General features: G+C 35.2%; 3 protein-coding genes across 3 annotated transcripts; 2 read left to right on the forward strand and 1 right to left on the reverse strand.

Moving 5' to 3' along the window:
- Positions 1–450: 450 nt before the first annotated feature.
- On the forward strand, positions 451–7,227 carry LOC133877120 (nuclear transcription factor Y subunit A-1-like). Its single transcript, XM_062315358.1, has 6 exons — positions 451–596; positions 1,650–1,969; positions 2,164–2,276; positions 2,492–2,563; positions 5,666–5,830; positions 6,407–7,227. Exons 2-6 carry the CDS (start codon positions 1,699–1,701, stop codon positions 6,809–6,811), a joined length of 1,026 nt encoding a protein of 341 aa, XP_062171342.1. The 5' UTR covers positions 451–596; positions 1,650–1,698; the 3' UTR covers positions 6,812–7,227.
- Positions 7,228–7,897: 670 nt separating this feature from the next.
- LOC133877119 (uncharacterized) lies at positions 7,898–13,483 on the reverse strand. Its single transcript, XM_062315357.1, has 5 exons — positions 13,264–13,483; positions 12,081–12,392; positions 11,087–11,288; positions 8,626–8,854; positions 7,898–8,348 (listed from the first exon to the last, which is right to left on the reverse strand). Exons 1-5 carry the CDS (start codon positions 13,360–13,362, stop codon positions 8,102–8,104), a joined length of 1,089 nt encoding a protein of 362 aa, XP_062171341.1. The 5' UTR covers positions 13,363–13,483; the 3' UTR covers positions 7,898–8,101.
- A 3,728-nt stretch (positions 13,484–17,211) lies between these two features.
- Positions 17,212–18,934, forward strand: LOC133878291 (uncharacterized). The gene is made up of 2 exons (XM_062316825.1): positions 17,212–17,560; positions 18,460–18,934. The coding sequence occupies exons 1-2, from the start codon at positions 17,260–17,262 to the stop codon at positions 18,669–18,671; spliced, it is 513 nt and encodes a 170-aa protein (XP_062172809.1). The 5' UTR covers positions 17,212–17,259; the 3' UTR covers positions 18,672–18,934.
- The last annotated feature ends 3,656 nt before the right edge of the window (positions 18,935–22,590 follow it).

Genomic DNA, 22,590 nt, shown 5'->3' on the forward strand with positions numbered 1-22,590 from the left:
AAAGTTTTCTCCCAAAAGAAATGTTCAAATTCAGCGTGACACGTGGCTAACAATGCTGTCGCTTCCGCACTCTCGTGGTCCCCACCCTCGCGCCACGCGTTTACCGGAGTTAGCCCGTCAAGTGCGTGTCACGTGGGGTTCAAATAGTATTTTTTGTTTTTATTTTTTTATTATTTTCTCGCTCTTTTGTCCTAGGTAGCCTTTGCTAACCTCACCCGTGCGGGCCTCTATACCTTTCGCGCCCTCGCTTTTCCACCGGGAACCTGCTTTCACCGTTTCCTCAATCCCACGTCTGTCACCCAGCCGCCTCCCAACAGAGACAACCCAAAACTGGACGAGCGAGTCCCCGGTCACCACATCCAGGTGTCGAAGTAACAAAGAATTTAAACAGACGCGGGTCCCACAGTGGTGACGCAGCCTGGGGTGACGCAATCAAAGCCTTGGGTCTAAGATTTTAAGCCGGCAAAGCCCTTCTATCACTGTTATAATTTCTCTCACAGTGTGTGAGAACTCGGAGAGAAATCGGATTGACCCTTTTGGATTCTCTCAGATTCTTGAGGACCGAAATTCTAGGGTTTTCTTCTCTCACAGAGCAAGTAAGTGCTCAGATTGTCGCTCAATTGCTTTGAAGTCTTTATTTTGTTGAAAATTATTTGATGTGTGATTGAATTTTTCGATGACGGGGTTTCGGTTTCTAGGGTTTTCAGGTATTCGGGTGTTCGGTTGAATTCCGTCTTTTTTATTCGATTCTGTTTGGGTTCTGAGGAATTTGGAATGGGAGTCTGAAATTGAAATCCAAAGGTTGTTTGCATGTGGGAGTTTGGGTTCTGCTCTGTTTGCGGGAATCGAGAATTTGATGGAATTCTTCTGATTGGGAGTTAAATGTGTGTTTGCATGACTGGGAATTGACGAATCTGAACTTGATAGTGTGAAAGTTAATTTTGAAGTACTGTTTGTCTGTTGGGATTTGGTTTTCCTGAGAATATTTGGTGAAATAATACATAGTGTGATCATGAATTTTTAAGTTTTACCGGTTAGTTTAATGAAATTTACCCAAGTATCCAAGAATGAAATAATTATTTGGGAACTGGAATGCTAAAAAGTTATTCCATTTGAGATTTTTTGGGAATCATTGCGTCAGGTTGTTAAGATTAGGTGGTCGGTTTTGAGGAATCTGAACTTGATAGTATGAAAGTTGATTTCAAGATGTTCTTTGTACGTGAAATTTATTCTCTTCTCTATTGCTTAAAAATCTTGAAGGGGAAATCCGAAACTGAGTTGTGAATTTATGTTTAATCTTATTTTGGAACCCGGAAAGTAGAAGCTCTCACTTAATTGAGCTTGATACAACTAACTGATACGTGAAAATTCTGATGAAAGCTGGGGCCTGCATGATATGATGTCTTTTCCTTTCCATCTTTATTTTGTGTTGTCTGTGTCATTTGGATGCAATAAATGCCACGATTTCGTTTAAAATTAAGTTCTTTATTTAGTTGGGTGGTCATGATGCTAGATTAATGAAGGTATTGTTACGCTAAGAAAAATAAAAATGAAGGTCCTGATTCTGGTATATCTGTTTTTTGTGCTTGTTTATGTGAAAACTCTCTCCAAAGAGTTTTTCCTAACTTGGGGTTGTTTTCTATCTACAGTTGTACAGGAAATAAAGAGAACTGTGCTTATTGAAGGGATTTGGAAGGTATGCAGTCAAAGTCTGAAAATGCAAATCGACTAGACCCTGGTTCACATGTCATTCCACCGACGAGTGTCTACACTGAACCTTGGTGGCGTACTGGGTACAACCCCATGTCTCCGGTTGTGACAGGGGGAAACGTATCCAATTCATCTTCGTTGGAATGCCCAAATGGTGTTTCAGATTCCAACGACGGTCAATCTCCATCAAATGGTGGATTGAATGAGGACGATGATGATGCCACCAAAGAATCACAAAATACTACATCTTCCAGATCAGGTGCTTTAAATGGTTATACTAAGAACTTTTAAACACAGAATTTGTATAAATGTATGTTACAAATAAACCACTTACTATGATTTCCGGACTGATTTATGAGCTTGACATTTTCTTGAGATATAAATATTCTTGTCAGCCTTTTTGGAGGATATAAGTTCGGCAAAGTACTAAACATAATTTATTTCCAATTTCAGCTGGAAATTATGCACAAGAACACCAAAACATGCAGCATGTTGCGTCAACTGCACCTATGCGTGATGAATGTCTCACCCAACCTCCACAGCTTGAACTTGTTGGACACTCAATTGTAAGTGTGTTTTGTTTTGAACACCCCCACACCACACACAAAAAGGAAAAAAAAGAAAGAAAGAAAATTTATCGTTATCAAAGTCCAATCATCTGCTGATAATTGATCAAGACTTTTGGACTGAAGATTCTGTTTAATGTATAAAATTAGACAACTCAAACTTGCGTGATATTGGAGCCGAAGGGATTCCTAGCTTTGTTGCAATTCTTTTGCAGGCATGCGCGTCAAATCCTTATCAGGATCCATATTATGGGGGAATGATGGCACCCTATGGACACCAGCCTTATGTAAGATTAACCTCTTGTGCTCATATGTGATTGACTGATGATGTCTTGTTGATTGTTAATGGCAAACTGCCTCTATTTTCACTTGCATAAAATAATGCTCTTGAGAGGTATATTTTTTAGCCTTGAAATATATTCCTAAAAAGTCTATTGCAATTATTGCATGTTACATTCAATGTATTGGATTTTGAAAATTCTGTACCTTTCTTTTCTTACTAAAGAAGTTCAAATATAAGATCAGTTCTCATTTTTTATTTTTTTTATGACATCCTGTCAAACTGAATAGTCAAGAGGTACACAATTCTCAGTTTCTTTTCCTTTTGTTTTCTGTATACTAATTTTCAGCTTTTGAGCTTGGGGTGAGTAATCAAATTCTAAGATACATAGTTGCTAGATATAAGATGTCATTCAGGCTGTTCAGAGGACTTGAACTGAGGTCAGGATATGATTTTCACCCAGGTTTCTTCTTTGTTTGTGATTTGGGTTGGGGAAGTGTAGAAGGATTGATTTCATCTCTTGGGAGAAGAATCGGGAATTGACCACATATTGTTCTAAGTGGGAGGGTACCATACGTTTCTGTAATGTCATTTTATGGAATATTAGCCCCAACAGTTCATAGATTTTGGGGGCTCTTGGGATAAGAATATTGACCTTGTTACTCAGTTATGAAGCAATATGGTCTTTTTGGTACCAGGATTCCAAGTTAGTGGATGTCAAGGATAGGTGATATTCTTAGCAAATTTTTATCTTTAGTTTGAAAACGAACTGAATGTTACATCTGCTCACTAAATTGGAGAAAGGGCTAGCACACTGTCTATGATCAAGGAAGTTGAGCGTGAGTGGCCTAATCTCATGCTGTTTTTAGTAGTTTTCTGAATTTTCTTGTTTCAGATTTAGGTGTTGGGAGGGCCACTGGGGTGCATTCCCTGAGTCGATTACGATTTTTTTGTCTTTTGAGATCTCAAATGAACTTTGTAAAATGCTTGATGATTCAAACTATAAAACTTTGATGTGTAATCATTTGGTTAACAACTTATTTGGAACTTTATTATTGAAACTTAAGATACAGCAAGTCATTTATCTGAAAGCTTTGGCCTCCATGTCAAGTTGTGGATCTGTGAGTGGAAGTCATACTTACTTAAGGTGTAAGCCATAGCACTTTTCTGTTTGATCATTGGAGTACAAGAGTTGCCAACGTTTGTTTGTTTTGATAAATTATTGTTCAACTGATTCTGAGTTTTTTTTTTCCCATCCTTTTCATTGCTTTAAAATATATATATATATATATATATATATATATATATATATATATATATATCTTCTGTAAATTTGTGTGGGCTTTGGATTAATTGCATTTAGGTGGGGAATCGTCATTTTTATTCACTTCTGTGGGCCTTGGTCAGTGGGAAATTGAAGACCTTTCTTTTTTCATATTCATAGACTGCATTTTTTTGGGGGGCATAGTTGCACTCATCTGCTCTTGGACAGAGTCAGTATGACTAGAAATATTTTTTCCAAAATGATTGTGTCAGGCAGAGAACAGTAGCATATTCTTGTACAATGGTGTTCCATGCCTTCCAGTTGGGGGAGTTGCAATGGTGATGGTGATCATGATCTTGGCCATAAGGAAGCAAAGCATCTTGGTTTCAGTAACATCCTTGTTAGAAGCAACCTCTCTATAGGTTTATGACGATGCAAATAACTTCTATAGGGACTTGGCTCAAACAAGGTTCTTTTTCCCCTCCAATAAGAGAATGGCACGTTAGCGTGGAACACAAAAACAGGAAAAAAAACAAAACAAAACAAAAAAAACGAAAACACCGAATTATTTGCTATTCTCTTCTGTAGTTGTCTTCTAAACTCCAAAATCCCCATTCCCCAATTCTAACACCACCTCTCTTTCCTCTGTCGAAAGCTCAATCCTCACCATTGGAAATGGGAAATACAACTAAATAAACTCGACTGCAAAATAGTGAAAGAACATGGTCTGGTTCATAGGACTTCACATCCAAAGTGTTGTTTCAACGAGAATCTTCATTGACACGAGCGAACGAAGATTCATAGATTACTTGATGAACAAGCATGAATTGGCTCTGACACAACAAACCACCCGCCTTTGTTTCTATCACCTCTGGTTTAGATCTCTTCCTCACCTTTCACTTCTCTCTTTAAAAAACCAAACTAAATCTTCGATACCCATCATCAGGTTCTGGAATTACAAGCAAAAAATTAGTATTTCCCCTTTGAGAGCGAGTCGCAAAGAATCTCCTTATGAGGTTTTGGGGGTGTCTCCCTCTGCAACTCAAGATGAAATCAAAAGGGCTTATCGTAAACTTGCTCTAAAATATCACCCAGATGTCAATAAGGAGGTAAAATACTGAATTAATCGCTTAATCCAAGCAGTGAGGATTGGGCTTTCGGCGGAGGAGAGGGAGGTGGCGTTAGGATTGAGGTAATGAGAATTTTGGAGTTTTGAAGATGATTGTGGAAGAGAATAGCAAATAATATGGTGTTTTTTTTTTTTTTTTTTTTGAGTTTTTGTGTTCCACGTTAACATGTCATTCTTTTATTTGAGGGTACAAAGAACCTTATTTGTGGCAGGTTCCTATAGAAGTTATTCTCTTATGACGATACTCAACCTAGATAAATCTCTAGTGGATATAGCCTATCATCTTCCAAGATTATGTCACCAATTGAGATACTCAACTTGCATGAAGCTCTAGATCTCTCTTAATGGGTGGCTTTGCGCAGCAATCTGCATGGTTGACTTAGCAGCACAGTAATCAGAAACTATTAGCAAATTTTTTTTTTTTTTTGGTTCTCTACTATGTTTGTGGATTAACCTGTGTTCTTTTCCTTTTATTTAATGACAGTTTGACCATTATTCTTATGCTACAACAACCAAATAACAATGACAATGGTAATGATAATAAAAATAACTTCTTCCCTATAAGGTTGTTTGCTTTTATTGCATCAATGTAGTTATCCTTTTGGTGGATTTATAAGCTTCACACTAACTAGACTATTAATACCACTATATAAATCTTTTCCCTTGGATAATTTACTATAAGGTGGAATGGTCTGACATATCTTTGTAATGGTCAGGGTTATCCTCCTTTTCTCGGAATGCAACATGCCAGAATGCCTTTGCGCCTCGAGATGGCACAAGAGCCTGTTTATGTTAATGCCAAACAGTACCAAGGTATTCTGAGGCGGAGACAAGCACGCGCCAAGGCTGAGCTTGAAAAGAAGTTGGTGAAAGTTAGAAAGGTATAAATGGATAAGTGCCTTAATTTTGTTGTTGAGTATCTTAGTTAATATGGTTGAAGCCACAGCTTTAGATATTTTGCTGATGTTATACTGCTTCCTTAGTTAATAGTACTTCATTCCATAATATGTGTCTTAATTAAGAAAAGAACAATTCGCATCTTGAGGAACTTTTTTTAATGCTCTGGAAACTCAAGTCTTTTTGTATGTTCTCCCAAATTATCCTTTTATTATTGGTGCTTTGAACTTTCCATATGGGACACTCATTTCAAAGTGAAGTGTTAAAGGGGGAAAGGAAGGAATATTCTTTTGAAGAGTTTGAGGAAGTATACTTTTTAACTTTTGGCCTTTTGATATAAGATACATATTTTGGTTATTACTGATGTTTTAAGCAGATATGTGATTTGTATCGAATGGAGGTAAATAAGTTTCTCAAATTAAAACTGTCGGTACTGTTGTGAATTAAATATATTGTTTGTGTGCAATTTGAGCTTCCATTGTTATAAGTAAAATGTATTGCCATATGTGCAATTTGAGCGCCTTCTCTTTGGTATATTGTTAATTTCCAATCTTCTACAGCCATATCTTCATGAATCTCGTCACCAGCATGCTATGAGAAGGGCTAGGGGTACTGGAGGGCGCTTTGCAAAGAAAAATGGTACTGATGCCTCAAACCATGAAGCCAAAGAAAAGGGCACAACTTCTGGGCCAGCTCTCTCATCACAATCTGCAAGTTCATCTGGTTCGGAGCCCTTGCTCACTGACTCTGCTGGAACATGGAATTCCTCCCATGGGCAACAGGATCGGATGCATGACGCTCCCAATGCTCACAATTATGTAAATGGCCGTGACCACTTCCAGAATCACAACAGCTTGCAGGCTTCGTCGTATCTGCGTGCTGGTGAAAGAGGTGAGGAAGGCGACTTGAAATGGGGAAGCGTTTCTTCTAACCAGGCTTCACAGAGGCGTCTTGCCATCCAGTGAATCCCAGGGCGGAGTTGGGTGCCAAGATGGAGGATTGGCCCCAAATGGGATGTATATTCCCTGTTTATCTATTGAAAGCATTCTTGGCAATTCGTCTGCCAGGCGGCAATTCATTCTTGGCTTTAAGATCGTGCATGTGGCATGGATGAAGAGTGGGGAAGAGATGGTGAATGGGCCATGTGGCTTGTTAAATGATTTCCAGTGCTTCATTCCTCCCATTTCTGCCCGTTGTACAGAGTATAGAGATTAGATGACTCAAAGTTTGCCTTTTAACTCTGGATTAAATGTATTAACCTTCTTGCTTGATAGGGGGCTTGACCTTGGTGCACTTTGTGTTTAATGTTACTCATAGGAATTGAATTGTGGCTTATTTTGCAAAACATCAAACTTTGAAATAATGATTTTTCATTCTGACTTGTGGGCGGTTCTGGAGCCGAATGGGGTAAATTGTTGACCATTCTGGCATACTTGTATGTGCATGCCTGCAGAAATTTCCTGGACGATTTTGCTTGTGGCACGAAGTTGTATTTGTATTGTGGCTGGTTACCTGGTTTTGGTGTGCAAAATTCAGGTAGGAATCCTCAAGACAAATCAAGTGGATGCTCCTTCCGTCTTAACGGTTCTAACCTTTTTTCTGATTGGGACTTTCTCTAGCATTATTTTTTATTTTCACTTTCATTTGCTTTCTCTTCAGAGCTGGAAGGCTTTGGAAGTCTATTGTAGTGTCCACTTTAAAGCACATTTTTTTTTGTAGTTAAGTAGCTGTTTTTCACCTTGTGTTTGAAAGCATTCTTAATCAGCTTATCAAGAGTGGAAAAAAGGAAAAAATTCTCGTCAAGGCCAATTAGCACTAAAAAGTGCCCGACGAAGTTAAAAATTATGAGTTGAAGCTCATAATATGCAAAAAAATATTAATCACATTCTCCTATGTTGAGTGACCCGGAATCGCCATGACCTTAATTTCCTTTAAAAAAAATTTATTTCCGTCGTATGTTTAATTCATAGAATCCACGCACGAGCTGGAACAAAGTCCATGATTGTGATATGAAATAACGGGGAATTCGTCTGTCAAAGCATGGACCAACATCACAATAACAGATCGGTATATAAAGCACCGTATAAACGTATCATCAATATCTAAATACTATTAAAAGGCTTACATTTGAAACCACCTGCTTTATTGCGATTGTTTGATACAAGGTTTTACACTCAAAAGTCAAAAAAACAAAAACCAAAAAGGGCATAAAGGCAACGTAACCTGTAGTTCACTAAGCACCTGCATAGTTTGTATCATATATGATCATCATGTTTATGTTGCTCAGCATCCTCTAGGTTTTCAACTTCTTCTGCCGCATACTGCTCTGAAACAGTTTCCTCCCCTTTATTGTCGGATGGAGCCTTGCTCGCATCTGTAAAACTGCTGTTTGCTTCTGTGCCGTTAACGACAGTTTGCTGCTTGTCCATCATCCCGGACAGAGCTAATCTTGGAGACCACTCGAGAACATCATCAATTATGTTGGAGACCCGCTTCTGATACCTGCAAGATTGGTTGAATTGATATTTCAGGTACATGAAAAGAGGCAATGCAGAGAAGTAGTTTTCCTGCTACGGAAATTAGGCTCCGTTTGTAAATGCTTTTTGGAGGGTGATTTTTATTTTTTTGTTTGAAAAAGTGTTACGGTGGATATAAATGTGAGAATAGTGTTGAGTGATTTGTATTTTGAATTGTTTGTTAATGTTTTTGTTTTGAGAGAAAACAAAATGGAAAAAGGAAAAAGTTCTATCAAACACAGGTTATTATATTCAACACTAACCTTGCTCTAGCAGCCTCATCAGGGGCGTGGTGCCTCAGCAACAATATGACCAGCACAGCCACAACCGCATAGAAAAGCCTCGTCGTCCACTTGGGTCGCTCCTCCTCATCTTTCATGGGCCATAAACGGAATAGCTCTCGCAATGTTGCTTCCTCGGCAAGTATGTTAGGGAAAAACCAAACGCGTTTTCCAAGAAGTATATAAAGAACACCAAATGCAGTAGCTCTCACTGCAAATTAAAAAGAAATCTAAATGAAATGCCAGCAGAAAACAACATAAGTTAATTGAAGTTAACTGTCGGGCTCCATAGTGAGATAATATCACATCAAGAAAACAGAAAAGGCTGTAATTAATTCTAGCTCCTCAAAGTGACCAGAGTCCAGTAAGAGAACATAAATAGCAAAAACAGGAAGCTCAAAAGTTCACTCATTAACTTAGTTGCAATCTTCCTCAATCTTGTGCAGATAGTTATGAAAAACACTTAAAAATGCTTTCTTGAAAGAAACAGGGTTCCTAAGACATAACAGCTATTTGATAGAATCTTGGTGACTCCTGTTTATGATTTATGAAGTCAGGCGACTCTTAAAATATCTGTAACTGGGTGACTGCACCGCTTGTAGGTAGACAAAAGAAAAGTTCATTGATCATAGGAAAGAAAACATTAATCTCCTTAAAACACACACACAATCTGATGGGACAGCAGTCGAAGACGTCATCAGAACCAGATGAAGAGTGGTGCATGGAACCAATTCTACATAAAGGATCATTATACAAATTGGAACTCTAAAATCGACATCATATAGCAATTCCCAATCACAATCCAAAGCATCTCAAAAAGCACAAACAATCAACTGGCCCTCAAACCCATGCCTAAGTGGACCTTCAGAAAAGTAAATCAAACTACCAAATATCATCCAAAATTGGGACAAGGACACCAGCCCATAACCATCACTAATCCTAAGCACTCCAGACCGGTTACAAGATGCCTATTTTATAATCCACCATATTATTTCTTATGTGATAGACCATCAGATCATCACAATATATTTAAAAACGTTCTTTCATGGCTGATACTTGCACTAAAGTGCCTTAATTCAAATCATAGAGCTTGCAAAGATAGGTTTCCGTTGAACATGGTGAAAAATTATCACTACCCATTTCAGACTGACATTAACTCATATTAAACCAGTCATAAAGTGGTCATCGTATTTGAACAAGAAACATAATTTTTAATGCAAAAAATGGACAGGGAGGAAGATATTTCCTATATATACACACATACAAGAGAGAGAGAGAGAGGGGCAAAGGAAGCAAGCCCATGTCAATGTAATATTTGTAGTTAATGCACCCCATCAGACCTGTTGCTAAATCGTTGGCCTTTTAAAGTTTAAATCAGCCAAACTTGAATCCCAAGGGCTAAAGCAGCAGTGCTCTCAATTAAAAAAGAAAAAGTGTTCATCCGTGCATCCCAAGTGCAAATGAATTGATGATAATGCACCCCATCAGACGTGTGCTAAATTGTTGGCCTTTTAAAGTTTAAATCAGCCAAAATTGAATCCCAAGTGCTGAAGCAGCAGTGCTCTCAATTAAAAAGGAAAAAGAGTACATCCGTGCACCCCAAGTGCAAATGAATTGATGATAATGCACCCCATCAGACGTGTGCTAATTGTTGGCCTTTCAAAGTTTAAATCAGCCAAACTTGAATCCCAAGTGCTAAAGCAGCAGTGCTCTCAATTAAAAAGGAAAAAGAGTACATCCGGGCACCCCAAGTGCAAATGAATTGATGATAGAGCTATCACCACCAACCAATTCTAGTTCTTATTAACTAGATCAAAGTTTCCACAAATACAAGAGCACAACTTACAGTACCGAGCAGCTTAGTTTTTATCCTAAAAGAAGTGAAACAATTAGTTCCTGCAGCTGAATTAGAGATGGAATTGCATAATATAACCAAACAAAAATTTTCAAGAAAACAAAAACCCTAGCAATTACTAACTATAATATTTGCATATATATATATATATATATCTTATTTTGATATAGTAATTTTTCTAAAATTTCCTGTCTGTTAAAGCTGACATGAATTTAATAAGAATCTTGTTTACCTTTTTAAAAAAGGTAACAGTAATTGAAGAAGTTAGAACTTCAACAGTAAGAAAGTGGACATGTATTTTGGGATGCCCTAAAAAGGAAAGAAAGACATTTAAATTAAGAAAGTTGGAGCATTTATCTTACACAGCAACCTGAAAACAAAATATATTACTACAACCATGTCGGTTGCCTAAACATGACAGGATGCACAATTGTCGATTAGTGGCAGTAATAGTGAAAAATTGGTGCAACAAAAATGACAAATGGCTTACTTCAAACTAGTACACCATTAATCATGACATTGTAACAAGGATCTAAGAATGACCCACATTGAGAAGAATATAAAATAAATAAGCATGGGACAACTTACATAAAAGCAGTGACAGAATAAGTAGCAAGACTCCTGCGCAAGAGTAGAGTATTAGAAGCTTGCACCGATGGGGATACACGGGAAACAAGCAAATTGCTAGTGTCAACACAGGCCAGAAAAATGAGAGAAGAGTCTGCCAAAGCGGTCGCCGTTTTACAAATGTCCACGCAAAAAAGGCATCATTTTCAGAAAATACTTGATCCTGCAAAATATAGTCAAATATTGATATTTGGCCTAAAGAAACAACTACAAACATGCCCCTAACTTTCTAGATAAAGTAAAAGCAAGCAGAAATTATCATATAATTTTTTATGATAATACCCTTCTCATTAGTTGGGCACCACCCTCTGAATTTTTTTTTAATTTTTTAAATTTTTAATGAAAAGGGTATAAAGCTAAAAGTCTTTTCATGTTACTTATCAAAAACATTCTTTTCATTTCATTTTTGTTATTTATTTGAGGAAAATAAAGCTAAGTCTTAGATTTAAAATCTTTGTAAGCTCAGGTATTAAATTGGCTAAATTGATTCTCAGGTCATGCAAAATTATAAAAAGCATAGGCGGGTTTTTAGAATATTTTCCCTAAAAATAAATACCACTAAACCTAGATAAAGATAAACTCAACTAAATAAAAGATAAGAATGAAATCCTTTAACACTCCCTCGCACGTTGGAGACTATAATATAATTCCAACTTGGAACAATCAAGTGTAGCACATCCATGATGAAAGGATTTTAGGGGGTAACAAAATCTATTTGTTGCAAAGAACTAGTCACGAACAAAATCAACAAATTGAGCTAAAACCAGCTGAACAGGCTTGGGCTCTAAGGAGTCAACTAATCAGGTAAATAGTTGTGGAAAGATAAACTAAGAGGCTAGATGTAATGCATGCAGCTAAATAAAAATAAAATAAAATTATGTGTCTCATACATCTAACTGCAAAGCAAGGAGTTACCCATCAATACATTTAAATCTTACATATCGAAATTACTTACTGGGAAAATCTCTAGATGTGCTGGCCATGTAGACAACTTTTTCTTCCCAGGACGAAGAGTTTTCACCACACGATCACAGCGCACTAAAAGATTCTTTCTTAACAGAGAATTACCAATATCTTCAGTCTCTAGGGTCCTATCTGATTCTAGAATATCTTTGAGATCTGGATGATTTCTCAAAAAGCTAGCAAAATCCTTCCCTCTGAAGTACTCCACACGTGTCTCCTGTAAAACAGCCCACCTAGACACCAAACCCTTATGGTCTCTCACCTTCTCAGCAAACAACTGAAACACATCCTTAGCAGCTTGTTTCTGAAAAGAAAAGAAAAAAAAAATGACAATCCGAGCGAAGAGGGTAAAAAATGAAAAAACATGTAAATCTACAAATTATGACCAGAAATAAAATCTGGTCCGCAAAGCACATCCTTCCCAACAAAAACTGCCAAAAAAATCACCACATAGAGACCAGCATCAAGCCATAAAGTAGACATAAAAGACTGCAATGATAAAACAGCATAATAAACAATGCATCATTAATCAAGTCTATGTGAATAAACTTAATAAGGTATCGAAATCTAAGACATATGAAACCCAATTGCCAAAAGGCGTCCCCGCACCCTAAGCAATCTCACTCTTAGTCCATTTAAAGGTAATGGGCGTGATAATTTCATCGATTCAGAAACCAGGAAAACCAACAAAAAAAATCAAAATTCCGGGGACACATTGTTAAGGCCGTTCCAATTTTCCAAGAAACGATAAACAGACGGGGACACCGATAATTGTATTGGGCTCAATGGGGGTGTATGATTCTCATAACTATCCGCCGGTCCCAAACAACCAAAAGCATCACATTCACCCTTCTTAATTCGATTTTCCACAGTACCTTCTCGGCAAACAAACTAAGTATTAAAGAAATCAAGAACCCCACATTTCAAGTACACTAATCAACAATTCTAAGCCCTGACATACAAAAATACACAGGCACTTGCATACATAATCTGTACGTATAATGGAATTTCATGCGATAAATCCTGTTAAACATTTACCTTTTCATTTACAATTCATATTGAAAAAAATAAAAATTTCCATTTCCAAACGCCTAATTCGTATCACACTGTGCGTAGAGAAACCCTAGATCAGATGGATAGAGCGAGAGCTAGAGCGAGAAAGAGAGAAAACAAACCCTAGGAGGAGTATCGGAGTTGGGATCTCTGGCGCCATTTTGTACGGCTCCTGTAGATCTTCGTACCCTCTTCTTCTCTGCGCCTCCTGATTTCTTCATCTCTCTCTCTCTCTCTCTCTCTCCCCTCTCTGTTTTTCTGGGTCTCTCTGTTTACGTGTCTGTGCCGCGAAGTCAAGAGGCGTTACAGTGCGCACTTACGAATGCTTTCTCTTGGGGGTCTAAATTTGGTTGAAAAGGCAAGAGCTTGATGACCTTCCGTACTACATTTTTTTTATTATTATTATTTTACCTTTTTTTTTTTTTTTGTTAGTAATGTTAGGTGTATTGTAATTTTATTTAAAAAAAAAAATTATATAATAAAGTTGGTTGGGTTTGCCCCCATATCAGATTTTTCTAATTTCTTCTTCTTCTTTTTTTCTTTTTTCTTTTTTTTTTTTTTTTTTTTTTTTTTTTTTAATGAGTCTAATTTCTTTTATTTTGATGTAAGATATAATCACTCTCTTTTAAAGTAAATTTAGATGACAACATAAGGTCAATTGGCCTTATGTAATATTGTAGTGGCAAACAAAAAAATGAAAAAATAAACACTACCGACTACACTTCTTAATGCGCATTGTTGAGACAATTTTTGGTATGATGACATAAACTTTTGTAAAATTATTCATTCTCTCTTGCAAAATAACAAATATTAAAGAAGCTCGCTGGGAGTGTCAGCCGGATCCACTCCGATGCCTAAGTCAGTCTTTTTGAAGAGAATTCAGATCAAGTCTGTATAATGCCACGTGTCAACCTCAGCGATTGACACGTGGTAAGCCGTTAATATTTGGAAAAAAATGTAACAAAGGTACCAAATGAGTTTTTACTTCTAACTCAAGTACCACCTATTAAACAAATGAAAACTCGGATACTAAATTTAAAAAAACATAAAACTCAAAGACTACTAGAGTATTTAACCCTTCTTTTTTTAAGTATCTATTAAAAAAAAAAAAAAAAAAGTAATGTAATTTAACTATGATTAGTCCACTAGTCATAATGACATTATGGCTAGTGGATTAAGATATGAGACAATAGAGACAAGAACATCTATTTCAAGGGTTTGGTAGCTCCATATTCAAAGAAGCTTTACTTGAAAGTCCATTCGTGAGAATGACATGAATGCCCCCTATTAGCTTAGCCTTGCATACTTACCATATTTTGATCGTTTGTTAATACGTTTTAGAATTATTTTTTATTTTTCGTTTGAAAAAAAATGTTATAAATTTGAAATCAATTTTAAGTATTTTGTGTTTTAAGTTTTTTTTTTTTTACTATTTAAAAAAAAAAAGAAAAAAAGAGAGAGAGAGCAAGAAAGAAAGAAAGAAGCTCCAGAAGCTTTCTCCCTCCCAAGCATAACAAAAGCATGGCTATCAAAAGTGTTCATTATTGCTGGTGATAGGTTTGCCTTTTCCAGTGCTATTTTTGACCAAAACAGCACATTGATATTAACGAAATTATATAACTTTTTTAAAAAAAAAAGAAAAAGAAAAATGAGATAAACTTTATTAAAAAAAAAAAAAAATTATATTACAAGAGAGGCCAGGGGTGCCCCTATCAACAAAGTCCCAAAACAATTAAAATAGTTCTGAAATTATATACCAAAGGAATTGGGTAAGGAAGAAATGACACTAAGAAATATGAGAAATGATCCCTACACTCATTTTTCATAACAGCTTTATAACAAGTTGACGTGACTAATAATATTTTATTATTTTTTTACAAAAAGAAAAGAAAATAAAACAAAAATAATAATAAAATATAACCAGCCACGTCAATTTGTTGTGGATCTGTTGTGAGAAATGAGTGTAGGAATAACTTCTCGGAGTTAAATTAGAAAAAAGATAATAATTTATAAGTGAAACTCACAAAAGATTCGCATCCAAATAATTGATGACCGAAAGAGAACTCGTATATTAAGTTATTAACTCATCCATACTATAAAGACACGAGGGATTAACCCTGACATTCATTGTCCAAAATTACAATATATATAATAAAAATATATTAAAATATTAATTAAATAATTAAATATATTATATTATATTAACTGAAACATTTGGGGGAATTGATGATTTATAAAATAAAATAAAATAAATTGTGACAAACGGTCTTAACATTCACGTATGGCTCAAACAATTTATTCTCAATTTTAGTTAAAAAAAACAATTTTTTTTTCTATTTTAATTACCAATTTTTCTAAAGCACCAACATCCGCCTCTTTATTTTAATTATTCACTTTTATTATTTTATTTAAATATTCATTTTAAATTGTTTTATTTGTTCTTTCTTTAAGAAGGGAGAGAATATTAAACTTTCTTTTTTTTTTTTTTCCTGCAATTGGTGAGAGAACAATACTCACTCTAGCAACTCATCAAATATTTCAACATTTTGTTTAGCCTAATATAGTTTATTTTGGTCACATTTTAGAATTTTAGCCGACGAAAATAACATTTACATTATTTTGACTCGCCCGAAGATAATGCTCTTGCCTTATATTGGGATATGCCAAATATATGTACTCCCACATTCAGATCTAAATCGTTAGTAATTTGCTTATCTTATTACTGGTATTCCGGACAACAAATATGAGACAACCCCTAAGGGCTTATGGGGCCATTTACCTGAGCAAGTTGGCGAGCTGCTTGAGATCTACTTGGACAAGTGGGCTCATAGAGACTTTCTCAAGTTTACTAGCAATCCAGATAGCAAATATAAGAGAGGTCATAAGACTTATCTGCTTCAGTAAGTGGGTGGGTTGCATTTGCTCAGACAACCACATAAAAACTCTCTCACATTTAAAGGGTTTATGTGGGAGATTAAAAACCATCTCATATCCGTCATCTACCCGTTCGCATAGGATACGGGCGGATAATCAGTCCCTAACCTTGGGAAGGTAGATAGCGGAATATGAATAGGTAAAGACGGATAATATATCCACCTTTGCTTATCCGTACATATAGAAAAATTGTTGTCTTATAAAACAAAGTGGTGTATTTTTAGTTTATAAATACTTGTATTGCCTAATGTTTACAATCAATTTATATTTTCATTATAATTTACAAGTATATTTAGTTCAAAAATTAGATTATATCCATCTACAAAAGTTCATAAAAAGCTTTTTTAAAAAATAGGGCTATATAAATTAAGTTCATAGTTAATTTTTTTTTTTTAAAAAAAAAAAACCTGTCCGCCTGTCTACGGTTATGGACGGATTCCGCTTGCCTGTCCAAGACCGACCGTTATTAAACTCCACCCTCTATAAAGTGTGAATGCAAAATTAAGGTATTATCTGCCTATATAGCGTGTAATGCTATATATCACCTTTGTATTTTTTTTTTTTGTCCCATTAAACTTGATGTGACTCTTAAAATCACAATTGGATTAAAATTTAATAGTGATTTATCATAAATTCAATGGTGATTTTAAGAGCCACATCAATTTTAAGAAGACAAAAAAAGGCACAAAAGTAATATGTAGCATTACCCATTATTTACTAACATACTAACGGTTTGTTTGGGTTTGCGATTTCAAAAAATGCGATTTCAAGATAGCGATTTTAAAATGTGCGATTTGAAAAAAATTGATTTTTAAAAACGCAGTTAAGCGTTTGGCAAAATCGCAGGTTAGCCTTTTAAAATACTGTGTTTTCAAAAAAGTACCACATTACATATGATTTGAATAAACACTTTTCTACGCAGTTTCCAAACAGTTCATTTCCTGTGATTTAATTTAAAATCGCACTTTTTTTTTACGAAATCACAATCACAAACACATCCTAATAACTAAAATTGATGCATCTTTATCCCCTATAGGCCATCTCTAAAAAATAGAAATAAAAAATTTCCCCGTAGGCCATATCCACCGTTCCCCTACAATAAAGACAGACAAACGCCTGAATGTCCCTGCAGGTTTTATCGTTAAATTGTTGTAAGTGGCTGTGGTTTCATTTCCCACATTCAAATGATTTCTCTGCCAAGTCTCTCATTTCTCAACAAGCCACCAGTATCGCTGCCACCCACATCTTCATCCAGTAAAACTAATGCACTCACAATTATATCTCAATCGCTAGTACACAGTGATGATGCTTGTAAGAAAAGAAGAGCACACCCATCTTCTTTTCTATCTTGTGTTGTTCATGCAGCGGAGAAAGATTCACAACATTTTGATGTAGACCCAGATAAGGCCAGAGAAGCCCTCCAAGAGCTTGACCAGCAGCTCCAATCCCTCGCCCAGAAAAAAATCAGCACTCCCAAGATAAGGGGTACTCCCTGTCTCTCTCTCTCTCTCTCAATATTTTTTTTTGTTGTCCCTACTTTCTTGGTTTGGTGCAAATGATGTGACTTTGATTATACAAATGCGTTGAAATCACTTTTTTCTCTTCTATGATACATTTGCAACTTTTGCTTTTGATGAGAAATATGTGGGCTGCCATTAGACTAACATTATAGGAAGAGGAAGAGGAAGATATGAGATATCACTACTTTTAGCTGCAATTAACATGTTTCAGACCAGTTCAATTCATGGGTGATTGTTCTAAATTTGGCTGCTTGAAATTTTCAAAACTCTTAATTGTTCTATCCAACATTTCTCTAATTTCTTCAAAATCACCCGAGTCTGAATCAATGAAGATAATTAAGCCGGACAGAATTTGTGCTTTTTCCACAAAGCCGTCCATTTCTGGCAAATTTATCCTCAAGACCACCACATGGGAATTTTAAAGACCATGGTTCCTCATATTTTGCATTGTTATGTTAAAAAGAACAAAGAAAAAAAGATTTTTATCTGGGTTTTATACACAAAGCAATTGTAACCACATGTCCAAACAGCTTTTCCTTTTGACATGACAGTGAATCAAAATTACCAAGGGAAGTATTTTACTTGTGGATTTGGATAGAAATTCATGTGTGGCTGCTAATTATTGGTCCTTGGAGATTCGGGTTCATTTGATAGAACTTTTTATAGGGTGTTTTTTGCTTTTTGGTTGAAATTTGTTCTGACGTGACATAAAAGTAAAGATAGTTTTGAGTGTTTTGTGTTTGGAGTTTCCTATTAATGCCTTAAAAAGCGTTACCGAACAAGGCAGAATGGGATGCCTGATTTTCCATTTCATGTGAACATCTCTTACAATAATTACATAGTTCTGTTTTTAACATGTTGCAGCTTCAGATGTGGATCTTACGAAGGATAACATGACAGAAGAAGAATTTTCGGATTCCTTTCTAAAAAATTTAGCAGTTGCTCTCGTACTCTTCACCATTTTCTACAATATACTTTTTGAAACTGTAATCAAACGAGCCATAGATATTCCACTACCAGTTCCAGCTACTACTGCAGTAACAGAAGCATCTTCCCAAGGCCAAACAAGTAACTAAAAACATCATTGGTGGCAGTCTTGCATCGGCTTCCACTTGAAATGATCAGTACCAGAGGTTTCCATTCAGCCATGCAGTTTTGATTTCCAGGAAGCAATACTCAGAATTAAGCAAGCTTTTGTTGATTTGCTGGAGGTACTTAAACTTCGGCAAGAGGCTCCGTTTCGTTTGATAATACTTTTTGGATGGTGCTTTTTGTATTTTGAAAAATTATTATGACGGGACATAAAGGTAAAAGCGATTTTGATGTGTTTTATGTTTTAGGTTGTTTGTTAATGTTTTTATTTGAAAATAGAGAGCAAAAGTGCGAAGGAAAATGGTTTACCAAACAAAACTTAAGTTTTGTGGTTGTAAGAATTATGGCGTATATCCGGCTTGTTTGGCAAAGACATGTACAGAACAGAAGAGAGTAATGTGTTGTTAGTTTTAGAATTAGTAAAAAGTGATGATGTGATATAAAATAAAAGGAATTTGTATAAAAAAGTGAAAAAAAAAAAAAATTTGTATTGTAGTGAATTTTTTTATTTGAATAATAAAAAAAAATTATTAATGTGATATAAAAAGTGAAAAAGGTGAGAATGTTCTAACGTTGATTGGTAATAAAAAAAAATGAAAAAAAAATAAAAAAATAAACAGTAACAACATTATGCTGTTCAGTTCTGTAACTTATGAAACATTCCCATCATTTTAAATATACTCATATGAGCTTTTATTAAGGATTGATGAGGTATATTTGTCTTGATCATCAAGGCCTAAACTATTGGAAGCCTCTTTGATACCACGTCAAATCACAAGTTCTATTTTTATTTTATTTTTCTTCTCGTACATGTTTATTTAAGCAATAAAATAGCTTTATTCAACTAAAACAAGAATTAGATGCTAAGGGTTAAAAAATCTTCCTAGTTGTAATTCCTATGCCTTCAACTTGGCCAACCACTTTGCATTATGGGGATGATTACCATAGAACGTAAAGGAAAACAACATAAAATGAATATAAATCTTACGTTAATTTAAAGTTTCACCAAAATAATGATAAGAAGAGGTTAAACCAAAGTCTCACCATCAAAAGAGAAGATGAATCACGCCTCCAAAAAATAAATATATTTTTTAATAAATCATAATTTGTCTCCATAAAAGTACAAAGAACCTTTAAATAGACACCGTAAAATAAACCCTAATCTTAATTTGATTAACTTTTGACCAAACCTAACCTTATTTTGACCGACTTTTGGGTTAAAGTGTCAAACCCATTATTAAATTGCAAAATACATGCTTTCTTAAAATTTAAAACCTAAATAAATTTAAAGACAGAATATTCTTATTTTATTCCGCATCAATGACATTGTCTATAGTCTGGCTTAGGTGTGCTATAATTTTTTTTATTGGTCCAAATTAATTTTTTTTTTCTCATAAAAAACTTGAAATTAAATATGTGCCAAAGCCAAATCCCGTTATCCAAACCTGGACTGGCCCAGCCAATGACACGCCCAGGTTCAGGTTCTCTAATCTAATTGCCTTTCATTGTGGCTTGCATCATCATTGTCCACAAAAAACATATGTGGATTGCTTCAAGACCAAAAAACATAAACATTTTTTTTAAAAGTAAAAAAACATACATTTGATTAGACCCAAAAACATATACTAGATTTGATGTACACCCTAGTAAACAATGTATATTGTGGGGGTCTTCCCTTACAATTTTCATCTTAACTTTATAATATGATCTGGGACATATTATTGTAGAATATTAATCAAGAAATAAAAGAACTGTGTAAGATGATGATTAAAGAATAATCTATATAATAATATTTTATTTGATACCAAGTTTTGCCATAACTAGCTTATTCTTCATTCTTTTGTTTTGTTTTCGTTTCCGGGACATTTATTTCCTTTTTGTAGCTTCATGGTTTCATTATAAATAGATGAACAGTTGTATTGAAAATTCATCCAAGTTTATTATCGATAATATGTCAATTTTTTCTATCAAAGTGTGTGTTGGTGTCTGTGTATTGAGAATACAATTTCTTTTTCACGTTCTATCGTTTCGGCTACGTCAATTGATATGATTGTTCAATATGCATGGTAGATTGAACATATTTCATTTTTGTTCAACTTGGCAACTTGCAGATTTCCTGTATAATAATTATAAATGTCATTTTATGATCTGTTTGGGTTTGCGATTTCAAAAAGTGCGATTTAAAAATAACGATTTAAAAATGTGCGATTTGAAAAAATGATTTTTAAAAATGCAGTTAAGCATTTGGTAAAATTGCAGTTTGACCTTTAAAATCGCATGCTAGCTTTTTAAAATTATGCGTTTCCATCTATGTCATCCAGAATGACATAGAAGTAATTTTTTAATTACATCTATGTCCTTCTAAATGGACATCAGAAGAACACTATAAGGAACCCTAGCATTCATTTTTCAAAAAAGCATCACATTGCCTGCGATTTAAAAAAATTTCAAATCGCAATTTTTTTAAAAAACAATTCTCAAACAGTTCATTTTTTGCGATTTGGTTTAAAATCGCTCTTTTTGTTTACGAAATCGCAATCTCAAACACACCCTTACTCCCTAATCCGAAATCCAATTTGTCACTCGCTTATTTGTGGTCTCTCTTTTCTACAACATCTCGGATTAGCAACCAGAGCCTTTCATCTTCGGGGCTTGATGGCTTCTCAATTTTATTCCAGGTTGGTCTTTCAAAAAAGTTTGTCACAATGTTAATCGGCTTGCACAAAATCTTACTAAATGGACCACTTTTATTCATATAAGTAAAAGCATTCACATTTGTGAACTTGCATGTTACTGCAGTTGTGGTTAGGGTTGTCAATTTTTTACACGATCCGCGAATCCAATATAAAATTAAAGGGTTACTGATTAAGAAGTCTGAATCGTATAATTAAATGGGTCGTGTTAAGGTTGACTTCTATAGTCTTATAAACATACTTCGACACAACTTGAACCCGGCACGCGACATAATTGCATGCAATTTTTGATGTGATCCACGAACTTGACACGAATCCAATACCAAACTTGGTTCGAATAAGATTGACCTATATAGTCTTATACTCATGTCTCGACACGACTCAAACTCAACACGCAAATATAAATTGTCCCCTCAAAGCTGTGCCTGCCGACATGCTGGAATGTGTTTGGTATATTTGGTAACTTACTATTTTTTTTCTTTTTTAGAAAATATTTGGTAACTTACTCTTGACTCTTGAGCATGCATTGTTGTATTAAACGAGGTCAATTTGATAAAGCCATTTCTCATAGGAGTTGAAAACTACAAAGAAAAGCTTCTTACATTCCTACGCAACTACCCACCAATATTTCAATGCGTAGGCCTCACGTCAACTGTCTTGTTCTAAGGTTCACGGGTTGAATAGGGTTTCTTTATATAAATCAAGGGCTCATCATTGGGAAGATGGTTTCAAAGGAGCTGATCATTCTTCTTAAATTTATATTTGAATTTGTAATTTTGTATCTTTGAGCCAATAATTAGGATTTAGATTTCATGCAATGAATTTGTCTTATTAACATTTTCGTGCGAGAGGTTGTTGAGGCAAATGCTCAGTCTGTCGGAACACCTATCCGAGATGGTGGAGGTTAAGCAGTGAAGCTACCCATTGCTTTGTAATTAATAGAATAGGCTCATTGCTGGATCTCGGTCCTAATAAATAGAGTTGAAATGTAATAATAAGGGTGCGTTTGTAATTGCGATTTCGTAGAGAAAAAATGCGATTTTAAACTAAATCGCAAAAAATGAACCGTTTGAAAACTGCGTTTTTAAAAAATTACGATTTGAAAACGCAAAAAAAAATGCTTATTCAAATTGTAGGCAATGTGATGCTTTTTTGAAAACGCAGTCTTTTAAAAGGCTAATCTGCAATTTTAAATGCCAAACTGCGATTT

The sequence above is a fragment of the Alnus glutinosa genome, chromosome 9 (assembly GCF_958979055.1).
Source record: "Alnus glutinosa chromosome 9, dhAlnGlut1.1, whole genome shotgun sequence".
NCBI classification, from domain to species: domain Eukaryota; kingdom Viridiplantae; phylum Streptophyta; class Magnoliopsida; order Fagales; family Betulaceae; genus Alnus; species Alnus glutinosa.

Excerpts from the sequence above, each read along its gene's own strand:
- LOC133877119 (XM_062315357.1), bottom strand. The coding sequence starts at position 13,362 with ATGAAGAAATCAGGAGGCGCAGAGAAGAAGAGGGTACGAAGATCTACA. Across the intron at positions 12,393-13,263 it reads ACTCCGATACTCCTCCTAGG|AAACAAGCTGCTAAGGATGT; the intron begins GTTTGTTTTCTC and ends TTTTCTTTTCAG. Across the intron at positions 11,289-12,080 it reads CACATCTAGAGATTTTCCCA|GATCAAGTATTTTCTGAAAA; the intron begins GTAAGTAATTTC and ends TATATTTTGCAG.
- LOC133877120 (XM_062315358.1), top strand. The coding sequence starts at position 1,699 with ATGCAGTCAAAGTCTGAAAATGCAAATCGACTAGACCCTGGTTCACAT. Across the intron at positions 1,970-2,163 it reads TACTACATCTTCCAGATCAG|CTGGAAATTATGCACAAGAA; the intron begins GTGCTTTAAATG and ends TTCCAATTTCAG. Across the intron at positions 2,277-2,491 it reads AACTTGTTGGACACTCAATT|GCATGCGCGTCAAATCCTTA; the intron begins GTAAGTGTGTTT and ends ATTCTTTTGCAG.
- LOC133878291 (XM_062316825.1), top strand. The coding sequence starts at position 17,260 with ATGATTTCTCTGCCAAGTCTCTCATTTCTCAACAAGCCACCAGTATCG. Across the intron at positions 17,561-18,459 it reads CAGCACTCCCAAGATAAGGG|CTTCAGATGTGGATCTTACG; the intron begins GTACTCCCTGTC and ends AACATGTTGCAG.